The sequence below is a fragment of the Phyllostomus hastatus genome, unplaced genomic scaffold (assembly GCF_019186645.2).
Source record: "Phyllostomus hastatus isolate PE091 unplaced genomic scaffold, TTU_PhHast_1.1 phas_contig_98, whole genome shotgun sequence".
In the NCBI taxonomy this organism is placed as follows: domain Eukaryota; kingdom Metazoa; phylum Chordata; class Mammalia; order Chiroptera; family Phyllostomidae; genus Phyllostomus; species Phyllostomus hastatus.
This window is the reverse complement of record NW_025333999.1, coordinates 7,724,858-7,739,863: the sequence shown is the minus strand read 5'-3', so window position 1 is coordinate 7,739,863 and position 15,006 is coordinate 7,724,858. Positions and strand designations below refer to the sequence as shown.

General features: G+C 58.6%; 1 protein-coding gene across 1 annotated transcript in view; it reads left to right on the top strand.

The window, feature by feature from the left end:
* LZTS1 (leucine zipper tumor suppressor 1) overlaps positions 1 to 11,748 on the top strand; it is a 51,743-nt gene extending 39,995 nt beyond the window's left edge. The window contains exons 2-4 of the mRNA XM_045853552.1: positions 3,297 to 3,773; positions 4,880 to 5,683; positions 8,099 to 11,748. Of these exons, the coding sequence (XP_045709508.1) occupies positions 3,429 to 3,773; positions 4,880 to 5,683; positions 8,099 to 8,770 (1,821 nt within the window). The 5' untranslated portion in view covers positions 3,297 to 3,428 and the 3' untranslated portion in view covers positions 8,771 to 11,748. The remainder of the gene's footprint in view (positions 1 to 3,296; positions 3,774 to 4,879; positions 5,684 to 8,098) is intronic.
* The last annotated feature ends 3,258 nt before the right edge of the window (positions 11,749 to 15,006 follow it).

Genomic DNA, 15,006 nt, shown 5'->3' with positions numbered 1-15,006 from the left:
GATTATTACAGGTTAAAGCAAGTGTTATGAAAGAAATAAACAGGTTGGGATGATGGAGAGTAGTGGGGGAGCGGCACTTCTCCCAGAGTGACCAGAGAAAGCTGCCTTGCAGAGGCGACATCTGAGAGAGAGCGTTCTGGGTGAAGAGCTGAGGGAAGAGGCTTGTCAGCGGAGGCAGCAGCAGGTGCGAGAGCCCCTTGGTGGGAAAAGGCTCGATGTGTTCAACCAGCAGGAAAGCCGAGTGGCTGTGACTGTAGTTACAGGCAAGGAAAGAGCAGGGCGAGATACGGTCGGAGCAGCAGGTAAAACTGGGTCCTGCTCGGGGCCTGCAGGACTTGGTAAGGAGTCTGCTTTGCTCTAAGAACAATGGGAAGCCTCGAAGGGTTTCCCTCAGGGGCATGATGGTTGTGCCGCTTCAGATCTGGAAGACAGCAGAGTGCGGGAAGACAAGTTTGGAGGCTGTCTGGCCGTGCAGGTGAGAGGAGACCGCGGTGGGGCAGGAAACCACAGGCGGACCCACGGAAAGTGGCTGCCTGATGCTAGCGACAACCCCGCTGTGGTCTGCGCATCTCGTGAGCAACACCCTCGCCATGTCCTGCTAATCACACGTCTGTAGAGTGCCTGTCACGTGCTGAGTGTTGCCCTTGACCTCTGTTAGTGTACTTCATCCTCAGACTGGCCCTCTGAAATAGCTATGTCTTTATCTGGTAAGCAAAGGAACCTCGGAGAAGTTGATTTTCCAATCCAGATCTGCCTTATCTCCCCAACGCTGGGCATGCAGTTGCCCACAAATGTACAACTGGATGGACAAAGAGCAAGTCATCAGTTGCCCAAGGGGTATAATGTGCAGAGTGCAGGAGAGGCTTCTGGCCAAAAATAGCTCTCCTGCGTATGGACCACAGAAGAATTCATTGCCTTAAAGGACCTGAAGTCCTCAGCTAAGCAAGAGATGGATGACCAGGGGGAAGAAAAACATATTTTTCATTGTCGCCTGTGAAGTGAGCAGAGGAACTCCCTGCTCCTGGGTAGCACTGTCAGGGAATGGGATGCAGGGAAGTTACATTTGGAAGAGCGAGAGCACATTCTGGAAAATGTGGGGGTGGGGGCGCATTGACGATAACACGGGAGTGATGAATGCTGGAGGGAACACTGGTAATAATAGAACATGGATGCCAGTGGAAGTACCACCATTTAGGGAATGCCCAGTACACGCCAGTGGCACCGCACGCTCCTCGCGACAGTCCTCAGGGCAGGTGTGGCGGTGCCACCTTCATCCTAAGAGACCATCAACCTAACAAAAGCTTTTCATAGGAGAACATACATTTCACTCACAAAACGCTGTTTGGTTGTGTTGTGCTTTTACTTATGAAATACAGAGCCTATTTATTCATAACACAACCACTTTATTCTTCAGGATACCAATGCGCAGCTGAATGCAAGCCTTCCCACGCAGAGCAGCGGGTCTCCTGCCGCCGTCCACTTGTCTGGGTGCACGCACAGCTCTCCATGACCTGCCGGGACTTTTTTGCCCTTTTAGGATCGACAAGCATCATTTAAAGCAGAATAAAGAGCGCAGGGTTCCTTCTGACTTCCTATTTTATTAAACTTGTAGTTTTGTCTTTCTTAATTGGATAGGCTATCTCTTGACTGGCCTCCCACACAACGCATGTCGGCCTCCCAGCCTTGCTTCGCTCACAGGTTTGCCCAGTCGACAAGCGCGCGGCACTGATGCCGCCACAGGGTCTTCCTCTTTCCCGTGAGGGGCCACGTCGTTGTTACTGTTTTCGACATTTATCAGAAGATAAATTCCAACTGCCTTTTTTAAAAACTTAAGTGTGTTCTAGCATTAGTTCACGAGACTGAAGGTTGGAGATGTTAGAGAGTTCGCCCCCCGTGGCACAGCTGGCAGGGGCACACCCGGGAATCCAGACCATGCATCACGTACTTCTCAAAGTTCAAGGGTGCGGTTATCTCCCTCCCCCTTCTCTCTTGGACCCTCCCCAACCAGGCTTTTGTGCCACCACTCCACCAAAACTGCTCTTGCCGAGGCCACTCCTGACCTCCCCACGGCCAAACCCACTGGCCCGTCTCAGCCACTATCTGACGTCAGCAGTGCCAACACCCATCCTAGGAGACGACGGCTTCTCCACCTCCGTCTGGGCTGCTGAGTCAGCCGCGGGTGCTCAGTTTCGCCCTCACACTCCTCACATTTCTGCTGCCGCACACCAGGCCTTGGACCTCTCTCTCTCTCTCTCTCTCTCTCTCTCTCTCTCTCTCTCTCTCTCTCGTCTTGCTGCCCTCGTGTCTCTGTGGCCTCCTCCAGTCTCACAGCAGGCTCCACTCCACAAACAACTTCCACACAGAAACCTGCAGCCCCGAGGTGCCCACCCACTCCACTGCCCACTCCTCGCCACTGTCACCCACTCCTCGTTCACCCACCCCTGCGTCATCCCCAGCGGGCTTCTTTTCTGGTCTCTGCATCCCAGTGAATGGTTCTGGCTACTTGGATAAAAGCAATGGACTCCTCTCTTTCTCTTGCCCCCTGCGTTCAATCCTCTGGCAAACCCTATCAACTGAACCTTAAAATTAAATCTAAAATTTATTCCAAAGCCACCACCCTGGCCCAGCCTTGGTAACCACTCACCTAACATAATCGGCCCACCCCACCCACCGAGGCCCACCCCGCAGCCAGGGCCTGCTAGCGCCCGGCTTCTCCTCTTGCCCTCCCTGCCAGTCACTGCTCTGCAGCGGGGCTGGTCTCCTCGCCGGTCTCCTTGCCGGCCTCATGTGTGCCAGGCAGTCTCCCCCCAAGGGACTCGGGATTTGCATGCAGGTTGCTTCTGAGCTGCTTCTTTCTCCCCGATATTCTCACATGGATTGCTCTCTTGTTTGGGGGGTGTCTCTTTAAAAGATACCCCAACAGAGAGGCCTCCCTTGTGCTCTCTGTATAAACAACCACTCCCAAATTCCATCCCACACACTCTGCTTTACTTCCCCAGAGCACTCCTGTCACTCAAGACGGTGTGCATTACTTGTTTATGGCCCACCCACGGCACACTCACCTCGAGCCCACGAGCACTGGGACAGTGAGTGTCTCAGTCACTACTGTCTTCCTGTCCTCCGGGCTCAGAACAGCGCCCTCCAGAAGAGGAGAGCCTAGAGTCAGGGCTGAGCAGTGGAGATGCATGCACTTCTCCGCTGCCCAGACCCTGCTGTAAGAATGACTTCTCTTCAAGTCACCACTGAGGACGGCAGTGACCAGCCCCGGCTGACTGCTGCCCTGTGTCTCCTTCCAGGTCTGCGCTGTCTCAGGCTCGGCGAGGCATTTGCTATGACCACAGTCTCCTCGAGGAGCCAGGACTGCCCCTCGCTGCCGCAGCCACACCGGGTTCCCGAGCTGCCCCGCCTGTGCCCGGCCCCCCGTCACCATGGGCAGCGTCAGCAGCCTCATCTCCGGCCACGGCTTCCACAGCAAGCACTGCCGGGCTTCGCAGTACAAGCTGCGCAAGTCCTCCCACCTCAAGAAACTCAACCGGTACTCGGACGGGCTGCTCAGATTCGGCTTCTCCCAGGACTCGGGCCGTGGCAAGTCCAGCTCCAAAATGGGGAAGAGTGAAGACTTCTTCTACATCAAAGTCAGCCAGAAGGCCCGGGGCTCCCACCACCCTGATTATACTGCTCTGTCCAGCGGGGACTTGGGGGGCCAAGCTGGGGTGGACTTCGGCCCGTCTACGCCACCCAAGCTCATACCCTTCTCCAGTCAGCTAGAAATGGTAAGTGGGGGGTCTCTGGAGAGGGCGGGTGGGTTGCAGTAGCAGGAGAGAGCAAAATGAGTGGGGAGCACAGGGCAGAGAGGGATGGCAGAGTGACCTGGATGTTTAGATCTCCGACAGGCCCGAGTGGCTTGGTAAGGGGTGGAAATGCTCCGCCGCACTGCAGAGATCAAAGGTTGGACGGAGGAGGAGAAGCACTGGTCAGCCTCCGGTGAGCCATTAAGCAGAGAGCAGGGGGAAATGAAAGGCCCTCTGAGCTCCCCCGGATGTAATGGGTTGTGGCGGCAGGACCGACAGCAGCGTTTTCAAGAGCACGGGGAGGAGAGGGGGCTCTGGGAGAGCAGATGGAGAGCCCGCTTGGAGAGCTGGCAGCTTCTCCCGAAGCAGACGCCTCACTTGCAGCTCAGTGGTGTGGCAGCTCCTCGCTCAAGCCCGGCCAGGAGACGTCTGGCTGGAAGATGGCTGTGAGTTTCTTGCCATCATCTTTAGCAGAAATGAGAGCACAAGAGTCCGGCATACTCAGAAATCCAGCCCTCCTGCCAGAGTAAGCTCTCAGGAGGCCCACCATTGGACACCAAAAATCATGTTCCTATTTCAGCCCCCTGCCCCACACTGGCTTTGACACCCTAGGATGTGGCCCTGTATGTTTCCAAAAAGCCTTAAGTTTTTCACACCGAAGGTATTATTTATAAATGGCAAAGTACTCTACCAATGAAAATGACAATTTTAAGGAAAGGGTTATACCAAGTGATTGCCCCAGCCCTTGGAGGAAGCCACAGTGTTGTTTCTGGAAGGGGCAGTGGAGGTGAGCAAAGGGTTGACTTCTATGGGGACACCATGTCACCCAGCCCAGGGCCCCTGCGGAGACAGAGCGGAGCTGTTCATCATCTCATGAGGCTGGGACAAGCTGGTGACAGGCGGCATTTCGTGGGTGATTGTTAAGAACATCCCCAGGCACAGAGGGGTTTCTCCTTGAAAGAGATTCAGCACAGCATCCGGCTGCTCCAGAGCACCAGGGGAGGTCGCCTGTGGCTATGACCAGGAAGGGTGCCATGTGGCTGGGTGGGGAGGGAGGCCCGAGGTCACACAGCTCTTTTCCTCCTCAGGCCTCAGAGAAGGGCGCGGTGAGGCCCACAGCCTTCAAGCCCGTGCTGCCGCGGTCGGGAGCTATCCTGCACACCTCCCCCGAGAACACCAGCCACCAACTGCACCCTGCCGCTCCGGACAAGCCCAAGGAGCAGGAGCTGAAGCCCGGCCAGTGCTCCGGCGCTCTGTCTGACTCCGGCCGCAACTCCATGTCCAGCCTGCCCACACACAGCACCAGCAGCAGCTACCAGCTGGACCCGCTGGTCACAGCTGTGGGGCCCGCCAGCCGTTTCGGGGGCTCAGCCCACAACATCACCCAAGGCCTCCTCCTCCAGGACAGCAATATGATGAGCCTGAAGGCGCTGTCCTTCTCCGATGGGGGCAGCAAGCTGGCCCACCCAAGCAAAGCGGACAGGGGCTCCTCGTGTGTGCGCTCGCCCATCTCCACGGACGAGTGCGCCATCCAGGAGCTCGAGCAGAAGCTGCTGGAGCGGGAGGGCGAGCTGCAGAAGCTGCGGCGCAGCTTTGAGGAGAAGGAGCTGGCCTCCAGCCAGGCCTATGAGGAACGGCCGTGGCGCTGCCAGGACGAGCTGGAGGGCCCGGAGCAGAAGTGTAACAGCAAGCTGAAGGCGGCCTCGCAGAAGAGCCAGCGCGCCCAGCAGGTGCTGCACCTGCAGGTGCTCCAGCTGCAGCAAGAGAAGCGACAGCTGCGACAGGAGCTTGAGAGCCTCATGAAGGAGCAGGACCTGCTGGAGACCAAGCTGCGGTCCTACGAGAAGGAGAAGACCAGCTTCGCCCCTGCGCTGGAGGAGACCCAGTGGGAGGTGAGGCTTCGGGTGGTCGATATTTGGTGTCCAGGCCCCGCCCCTCCTCCAGGTTCTGGCCAGTGGTGTGTGGACACAAACTGCCCCAGCATGCTGCATTCAAGGGCCCCCAAATGGGGGATCCCTGGTAATGATATCGGGGATGCACTTAGTCTGAGCTTCTCGCCCTCTTTCTGTCTCAATGCCTCATGGCCCCAGAATTGAATTTATTGGCCAGGTCACTGACCAAGAGGCTGGAACCATGAGGAGCAAGGCTAGCTGGGCATCCGTGGGCGGGTTCACTTTGTCCGCTCTCAGGAGGCTCAGTAGAAGCACAGCCACAGCTGGCTTCATGCCAGTCCAGGAGCCACGAGGGAGCAGAGGATGTGTTACTATTGAAGAAAGGACCCCCACCCACTGGTCAGAGTGACCCCTCTGTGGCAGGTCTCAGTGACAGAATGGACAGCTCCCCCTAGAGGTGCTAGTGGGGCTTCTATCAGGTGTCTGGGATGGAAACAGGCTCATGCTAGGGCAAACGTGCACTCAGACACACCTGGAAGGGAGGCCTCCGCATCTGGCCTTGCCGGAGACTGCTTGACCCCTGCCCCTGTTGCCTTGGAGCAGCTGTTCTCCTCGGGAGGCCCCTGGAGGTGGTGCTGGTGCAGGTGGGAGCGTGTTCCCAGCAGTTCCCCCCAGGTTCCCCCACTCTGGAGAGGGACTGAGGGGTCACTGTGTCTGGTGGGACCAGCACCACCCCCCTGGCAGCACAGCCACCTGTTTGCACTGAGCTCTCTGGATTTACCCTGGAGATGAGAGTGACAGTGTGGCCCAGAGTGGAGGCAAAGGCTCCTATCTGTGCAGAGACGGGCAGGGACTGGACAGGTGAGAAGGGAGCCGCGTCGTTTGCCAGGTCTCCCTGCTCAGAAAGGATGTGGGCCACGGGGCATCGCCTCTCCTCCTCCCCATTGGCACGGGCTCTGCAGATGGGCCCTGGTCGTGTTGGTCAGCCAGGGCCCAGGACACCTTGGGGCAGCTCGGGACACTTACACAGCCAGCGCTGGTGTTAGGCATCCATCCCTGTCTGTCCCCTTGGGGCTAAGCTGGGCATTGCTGTGAACCTCATCCCCAGGCTGTCCAGTCAGGCAATAGCATAAGTCACTAAGTCAAATAAATTAAACATTTATGATACCATAGAATAAAATATATTTACAATAGTGAATAGCGTGTTCTGAAGTGCCAGGCCCTAGGTTCTCTCATCTACACTCCTTACCCGATGGAGTAGGCACTATTCCAAATCCTCAGTTTACAGTTAAGGAGACTGAGGCACAGAGGGGTTATAGTAACAAACAGCAGTTAAATGACTTGCCCATGGCCATCCCATAATAAGTATCACAGCCTGGACTTGATCCTGACAGCTTGGCCCCAGAGTTCAGATTGTTCATCATGGTGCAAATAGTCACACAGGTCCTAAGGGGCCAGTTTGGAGTCCCGAGCCCAGCCCAGGCCTCAGCGGTGACTCTGAGCTGGTCCCTCTGTGGAACAGATACCGTGGAAGGCACACTCAGTGCCAGTCAGTGCTTCCAAGGGGCTCATGTCAGCAAGGGGGCTTCTGCTGTGAGAAGAACAGGGAGGACTATCAAGGAGGCTTCCAGTCTCGGTCCAGAGTCCCCCAGTTAGAGGCCCAGGGCCTGCTGCACCCCACCGCCTTCCCAGGACAGCAGGAAGCACTCGGACACACTACCACACTGGCCTTGGTCTTCTCCTGAGCCACTCCTGCCTCTGAATGAGGCCAAGACCCAGAAACACACAGATCTACCTCAGTGCCTTTGCTTTTGTTTGCAGATCTCAGCTGACTTTGGACAGACTGGGAACAGAAGTGGTGGGGGCAGGGGCAGGCAGGGAGAAATCCACCGCCCATCAGCCCACGTTTAGTCGATAGGAATCGGGCCCTGGCTCGGGCACAGCGCCCATCCCGGGGTGCATGCGTGGGTCCAGTCTTCACCCCAGTAGGGAGGGGGGAGCCGGTTGTGTGCAGGGGTGAGGTCAGAGTGTATGTGCATGAACATGGTGATAGAAGCGTGGCAGACACAGAGATCAACACCACTGGTGTTGAGTGTGGATGACGGGGGTGCCAGCAGTGGGCAAATTAAACCGCTGGTCACTGACTGACACGTGACCACAGGCTCAGGTGTAGACTGAGATTTGGACTCTAAATTGGGGGAGAGGGAGGCGTGTGGATGGCAGAGCCAGACTACAGAATGAAATGAGCCTCAGGAGGGGCATGGCCTTCATGGGTGGGTCACCAGACCAGCATGCTTGGGGACTGGCAGCTCCGTGTCAAGACAGTGTCATTCTGTGAGGCAGCGAGCATGTGCCTTGCCCTGGATGGTAACCTCTCACCTTTGGCCCTCTCCTCTCCCACCCGGCCCTTGGCAGGTATGCCAGAAGTCAGGCGAGATCTCCCTCCTGAAGCAGCAGCTGAAGGAGTCCCAGATGGAGGTCAACGCCAAGGCCAGCGAGATCCTCAGTCTGAAGGCACAGCTGAAGGACACGCGGGGAAAGCTGGAGGGCATGGAGCTGAAGACGCAGGATCTGGAGAGCGCCCTGCGCACCAAGGGCCTGGAGCTGGAGGTCTGCGAGAACGAGCTGCAGCGCAAGAAGAACGAGTCGGAGCTCCTGCGGGAGAAGGTGAACCTGCTGGAGCAGGAGCTGCTGGAGCTGCGAGCCCAGGCCGCCCTGCAGCGTGACTGCGGGCCCCGGGCACCCGGGCTAGGGGCTGGGCCAGGGCTGGCCTTCGCGGAGGACATCCCCGCCCTGCAGCGGGAGCTGGAGCGGCTGCGGGCTGAGCTGAGGGAGGAGCGGCAAGGCCACGACCAGATGTCCTCCGGCTTCCAGCACGAGCGGCTGGTTTGGAAGGAGGAGAAGGAGAAGGTGATCCAGTACCAGAAGCAGCTGCAGCAGAGCTACCTGGCCATGTACCAGCGGAACCAGCGCCTGGAGAAGGCCCTGCAGCAGCTGGCCCACAGGGACGGGGTTGGGGAGCCCGTGGAGATTGACCTTGAAGGGGCTGACATCCCCTACGAGGACATCATTGCCACCGAGATCTGAGGGGCCCCGGGAGAGGGAGAGCTGGGACCTGGCACTGGGGGGCAGGGGTGCTGAGCCTGTCCGGGGCTCCCCTCGCCCTCTCCCCTGCTCAGTCACCGGGCCTCCGGGCACAGGCCTGGGACCCTCAACGGGAGGGAGTGGAGGGGAGCCAAGGGACTGCCGCAGGGCCTCCCCTCCCCTCCCCCTCCCGTGGTCCTGTGCAGCCCTCCAGACCTCTAGCTTTCCCAAGAGGTGGCCCACGGTCCCGGTCCCGACACTTGGGGAAGGCCTCCCTAACCCTTGGCCTGCATTCAGTACTTAGAGATGCCCTCCCCCAGGGACAGCGGCAGCAGCTGGAAAAGCCAGTGACCACCTCTCCGCCCACAGTCTTTCTCCCCAGGATGCCCTGGGGTGCCTTGGGAACATAGAGAAGCCATTTGTGACCAGAATCCCTGTCACCTGAGCAGGCCATAACCTGAGCTCTCTCTCTGGCCAAGGAGGTGCAGGGCTGGAGCAGGGTGTGGAGAACAGGCTCAGCACCATCAGCACTGTCCCAACCCCACAGCCATGAGAAGGAGGGAGAGTCTAGCAAGGACCACAGGGGCCGAGGGAGAAGCTCACTGATCTTGGCCAACCCTGCTGGGCCTGCTAACTGGGGATGGGGGAGGGAGGACAGACTCTAGGCCCCTGGTGGCCTTTGACCTCAGTGACCACTCCCCTTAAAGCCATAGACACTGAGGATCTGGGCAGGTGCTGGGAAGGGAAGATTGGAGGCACGAGACACAGGGAGGGTGTGGCTTTCCAGTTGTCCCCAGGAGAGCCTTCAGGTAGTTCCTTTGGGGTTGGGAGGCAGAGCTTCCCCACGTGGCTGAAATTAGCCAGCAGCTACTTTGAACTAGTTTTCTTCCCAGGAATCAAGCTTTTGCTGGACCTGAAATAACCTATATCCACAGAGACCGTTCAGGGTGGTCTGGGCAGCAGCCCACCTTTTCCCCTTCACATGTCCAGTGCCAAGTTCAGACAAGAGTCCTTCCTGGTCAGATGGGGTCCCAGAGCGCCAGTGGCGGGAGCCCAGGAGGCGAGAGTCAGAGGTGCAGGAACTGCCTTATGAATGTTCCCAGGGCCACCCACTGGCCTCCCTCCGTCCCAAGCCCCACAGGAGCCCCAGCTGAAGAAGCCTGAGACCGCAGCTGCTGGGAGCGGACCAGCACCTGGGGAGGCTGGGCATTCTTTCCTGAAGGTGTGCAGGCCTGGGGAGGGCAGAAAAGGTAGAGTTGCTCAGTTGCTTGTTTCAGGAAAATTTTTTTCTTCTTCTTTTTCCCTTCTTGACTTCCCAGAAGCAAGCCAGCTCTAACAGGCAGCCAGGCTGCTCCCCGTTCTATTTTTGACTCTACTGCAGCTGCTGTTCTCAGGACGGCCAGCCCTTGCTGGTTCTGGTGCCTCCTGCCTGCCTGCTGGGAGGGCTCGCCCAGGCAAGGGGCGTGAGAGCGGCAGGGCACCCGGCTGGTCCACACCGATCCCATCTGCATCCCTGACCCCTGACATCTGGCCACAGGCCCCCTGGGTGCGAATGGGGCTGCTCCTCTTCCCGCCGCTGTCCCTCCAGGACCCACCACGTTCCTTCCCCCACTCCAGGGTGTGGGCAGGGCCACCTGCTCTGCTGCTGGCTCTCCCTCCCGGTCCCGAGGGTTAAGCTGTGCCCATCCTGCTGCCTTCACATTACAGAGGAGCATTCCTGGAATTTGAAGCCATGGCTTAGTCATAAGCTAGGTTTAAACCTGGAATCCAAGGGCCAAGGGCCCCCTCCCTGCCCAGAGGCCACTCCCCCCACCAGGCAGAGTGCAGAACCCTGAGTCACAGACGTCCCGTTCCCTGTGCCACAGCCCTCCGTCCCTCCATGTCCACCAGCCTGCGCGTGTCTTGTTCGAGTCCTTCCTCCTGGTGAGACTGCCCCAGGCTGGAGACACCCCCACACTCCTCCCGAAGAGTAGTCCTTCACCAGAGAAGAGGTGGGTGTTGCCTGTGGCATGACCGTGCCCTGCACCCCACATGCCTGCCCTAAGCCAGCCGCGGATGCCGCCCCTGGACTGCCACCAGCAGTGGCAACAGAGTGCATCAGTGTCCTGTAACATAGCAACCTCAGCACCAGGTGGTTCTTCTTCTCTTCCCTGTGGAAAAACATCCTTATCCTCCTGGACCATGCCAGACCCAGCCTCTCCAGAAGGAGGCCCTGACCGGCAGAGGCTGAGCAGGGCTGGGGAGGTCGGATGGCACGGGCCTGCGAGCAAGCAGTCTGGCCAGGCAGCGTGAGCTCACCGCCCTGCACTCTGAGCACCGCTGGCCTCCGTGCTCACTCAGTCAGACCCGACCGCTGCACTCCCCAAAGAGGGCCTGGCCTGAAGATGCTTCGACCATCTGCAAAGAGAGAACAGCGTCCAGCACCACCTCTCCAAGGAAGCTCTGCCTCTGGGACTGGGGATGACCAGACTCTCACAGGCACCCACCACAGGAGTCTCCTGTGCTCACCAGTGTTGTTCAGGGACTCCTGCTGGGCGCAGTGTGCCCACTGTTGGCTCTGGGCTCTATGGGGACTGGGGGCCATCTCTCCCTGAGAAGCAACTGCTGAGCCCCTGCCCTTGTCCCGGCCCATCCAGGGCTGCCCAGGAGTCTGCCAGGCTGGCCTGTTGGAGCAGCAGCTTCAGAAGTGGGCATTCCCCATGGGCCCCAAGTTCCCTGAAGCCGGAGCATTCACCCCGTGCAGGCGGACACTCCCCGCCCCTGCAGCGTGCTGGGTTCGCGCTGCATCTGCAGGCAGAGCTGGACCCCCCAGCCAAGGCTGCCTTTGGTCGGAACAGCTTTTGGAAGAGTATACACACAGTTATTTTTCTCTCGGTCATTTCTTGTTGTTTGATTTGCTTTGCTTTTGACAGCTTTGTTTTATTTTATTTTTGATGCCCCTTTTGGCCATGTAAACTATTTCTGGTGATTTTATGTTTTTATTTATGAATAAAGAATGCCATTTCTCATGCCCTCCGTAGCCACTCTGTCTACCCACACTGCCCTCCTTCCCTGGCTGTGACTCAGCAGCTTCTGGGAGCCTCTCCATCAGGAACAAGAAAGGTGGTGCCCCCCCCCCCTGCCCTGCCACCGGGGAAGGAGGTAGGACCACCTTGATAAGGTCGATGTTGGCTGGTGGGAAAGCACAGGCCTTGGCGTCAGCTGGACTTCCAGATGGACCCTGCCACTCGCCAGCCCTGTGGCTTTATCTCTCTATGGGCCCAGGGCTGACGCTGAGGAAGGGCAAGGAGACCAAGGGATAGGGTCCTCTGTAAAGCAGAGGGTCCTCTCCTAAAGAAAGCCCCTCCCCAGCCACAGCTGCAGGCCTCCCGTGTTCACGCCTTGGACGCTCAGCTCTCCAGCCAGCCCCTTGGTCTCTTGCACGCGGCCTCTTTGGCAGGAGCCCAGAGTGCCCACTGTGGCCACTACCCAGGGCCTCCCAGCTGGGAAGGTGCAGTCGCCACAGTGGCCATCTGTCCAGCCACCCTGTGCCAGCCTACCTTGTTTACCTCAGCAAGAGTTACCTACTGCCCTGGCGGCAGACCCTAGACTCAAAGGGCTGCTACTGAGGTGGCAGGTGACAAGAGACGTGGAAAGGGAGTAAGAGCACAAGGCAGCCAAGGGAGCACACAAGGGTAGGCGACAGCACCCCTGTGATGGAACTGATCAGGATGTCCCAGGAGGGTGGCAGTCAGGAAGGGCCCCCCAAGGGTGGACACAAGAGGAGTGGGAAGGGCCCAGTGCAGGCATTCGCAGGGGTGAGGGTCCCTGCCTGCCCGCCCACCCACCCAGGTGCCTGGAGCACATTGGAGAGACAGCAAAGCCAAGCTGCTGGGGGCCTCCTGCCCCAGGGAGGTCAGGCAGCTGGGAAGCAACCAGGCTGTGACTAGATCCCACACTGGTCAAATGCCAGGGCCCCAGCATTGGGGCAGAGGGGTCACGTCAGGCCTGGGGTAACCCTGTCCATTCTTCCTCCCCGGGCTGCTAGGCTCTTGCAGGGGTGACACCCCTGAATATGCCTCCCACTGTTCACCCCCTGGGCAGCCCCCGCCCCTTGAGTTCAGGCAGACGCTGGGACTCACTGTGACCTTCCCCTGTCACACTCTTGGAGGCCCTGATCAGCCTTATAAGAAGCCCCCCGAGTGTGCTACCCATGGGGCAGAAGGTCATGCTGTCCCAGCTGGGCTCCTGCTGAGTGCAGCTGAGCAAGTGACCAGGATCCAGCCAGCACCCCTAGAATGGAGGTCTGCTCTCCACTTTCTGCCCTTCCAGAATCCTGACCCCAGGACACATGAAAGGGCCATGTCTTTTTTTTTTTTTAGATTTTATTTATTTCTTTTTAGAGAGGTTAAGGGAGGGAGAAAGAGAGAGCGAGAGAAACATCAATGTGTGGTTGCTGGGGGCTGTGGCCTGCAACCCAGGCATGTGCCCTGACTGGGAATCAAACCTGAGATGCTCTGGTTCGCAGCCCGCGCTCAACCCACTGAGCTACGCCAGCCAGGGCTGGGCCATGCCTTTTAAGCCCTGGATTCAGGGCGGTTTATTCTGTAGCTTAGCAGTAAACAACACAACACCCTCTGGCAACCCCCTTGCATGCCACCCCACCATCCAAAGGGTGAGGAACAATAGGGAAGCAGGGCCCCTGGAAAGGGACCAGCCGTGGAAATGACTGTCGCCAATGCAGGACGGGCAGCCAGGCAGGCAGCAAAGGCTTTCCCCCTCCCCCTCCCACTGGAGTGCTGTTGAGGATGCAAGCTTTCCACGAGCCCCCAAACTTGCTTATTACTTTAGGGTGGGGGAGAACAAAAGAGAGATGTGAGAGACAAAGAGGGAGAAAGAGAGAGAACAAGCAGCTGGAGCCTTGGCGTGGCCACGCGGGCCCCAGGCAGGCTGTGCGGCTGTGCTGGTACGGAGGAGGCAGCGGGCCGCAGTCCCCAAGCAGCCACCGCAGCAGGTGCTCCCTGAGCCTTGTGAGGGAAGTCGTGCCGTCCCCAACTTCTCCCCTACCGTGCACCATGGGCAAAGCGTCCAGCATCGGGTTTCGTCCCTCCTGTGCGCACACGTGCTCACTCAGTAGATACGTATTGAGCTCTGACCGGGAGGCTGGCTCCGAGCTGCACACCGGAGATCCAGGGGTGAACGAAGCAGCCGAGCCCTTCCTCCTACAGACCTGGCACTGCAGAAGCAACCAGTAAAGCGGGTGACCCCCCATCCGACCGGTGCTGCCGTCAGTCTGTGCACGGGTGGTGCTGTGTCTGCAGGGTGAAGCTGGGAGACCTGGGCACAGGGCAGGGAGGCTGGAAGACCAAAATTCCCCCCCATGTCAACATTTCGGGAGACTGTGCTAGTCACTGTCCTTCCCTAACTTGGACCTTCCCCGACCCACTCCCAGGCGCTCTGTCCTGGAGACCTCACCTTCCCGGGGCCTCAGCAGACACTCTCTCAGGGGCTGCACAGCGTCCTCCAGCCTCGCACTGCTCAGCACACACCTGCACGTGCGCCCTCTCCCACAAACCCAGCGCTGCCCGTCACACCCAGTGAAGACCCCTGACAAGTCTGAGGTGTTAAACAGAGCTCTTCCCCAGGTGAGAATTAAAAACAGAATTTTTCAAAATGACACAATCCTTGCACAGATGCTAAAGGTAAAGCAGCATCTCTCCATGTGACTTGACTGAGAAGTGTTCCATCGATTGTCCACCTGTACACACGTTTTACTGTCCGTCTGCTGTGCGGGAGGGGTCTGCTTCGCTGCGGCCTCACGGACATGTGTTCAGCTCACTGTACGATCTGAATCGCTCCCCAGGATCGCTTTATTCCATGGGTCTCATCTGGCAGTGGGAGCCACCATCAGCCCCCTGCCTTTCCCACGGACACACGAGGGTCAGGTTTACCCCCCGTGCTGCTCCCACAATGCCCTCCTCTGCTCGGGCCCTTCAGGGGCTCCCCACTGACCTCAGAACGAAGTTCAATGCCCTCACTCTGTGGTGCCAATGCCTATCTTGGCAAACCTGAATCTAACCACCGATCGAAGTGGAGTCACTGAAACATCACACCTGCCATCAATCTAAGGTCAGTAAACACCGAGATGGTCCCAGGCACGATCTGGGTGAGAAAGCCCCACTCCGCTGTCAGCCCTGTGCTCCACCCTGAGGCCGGAGGGGGCCGGAGGGGAGGTGGCTCGAGAGGAGGCGGGTCGGCAA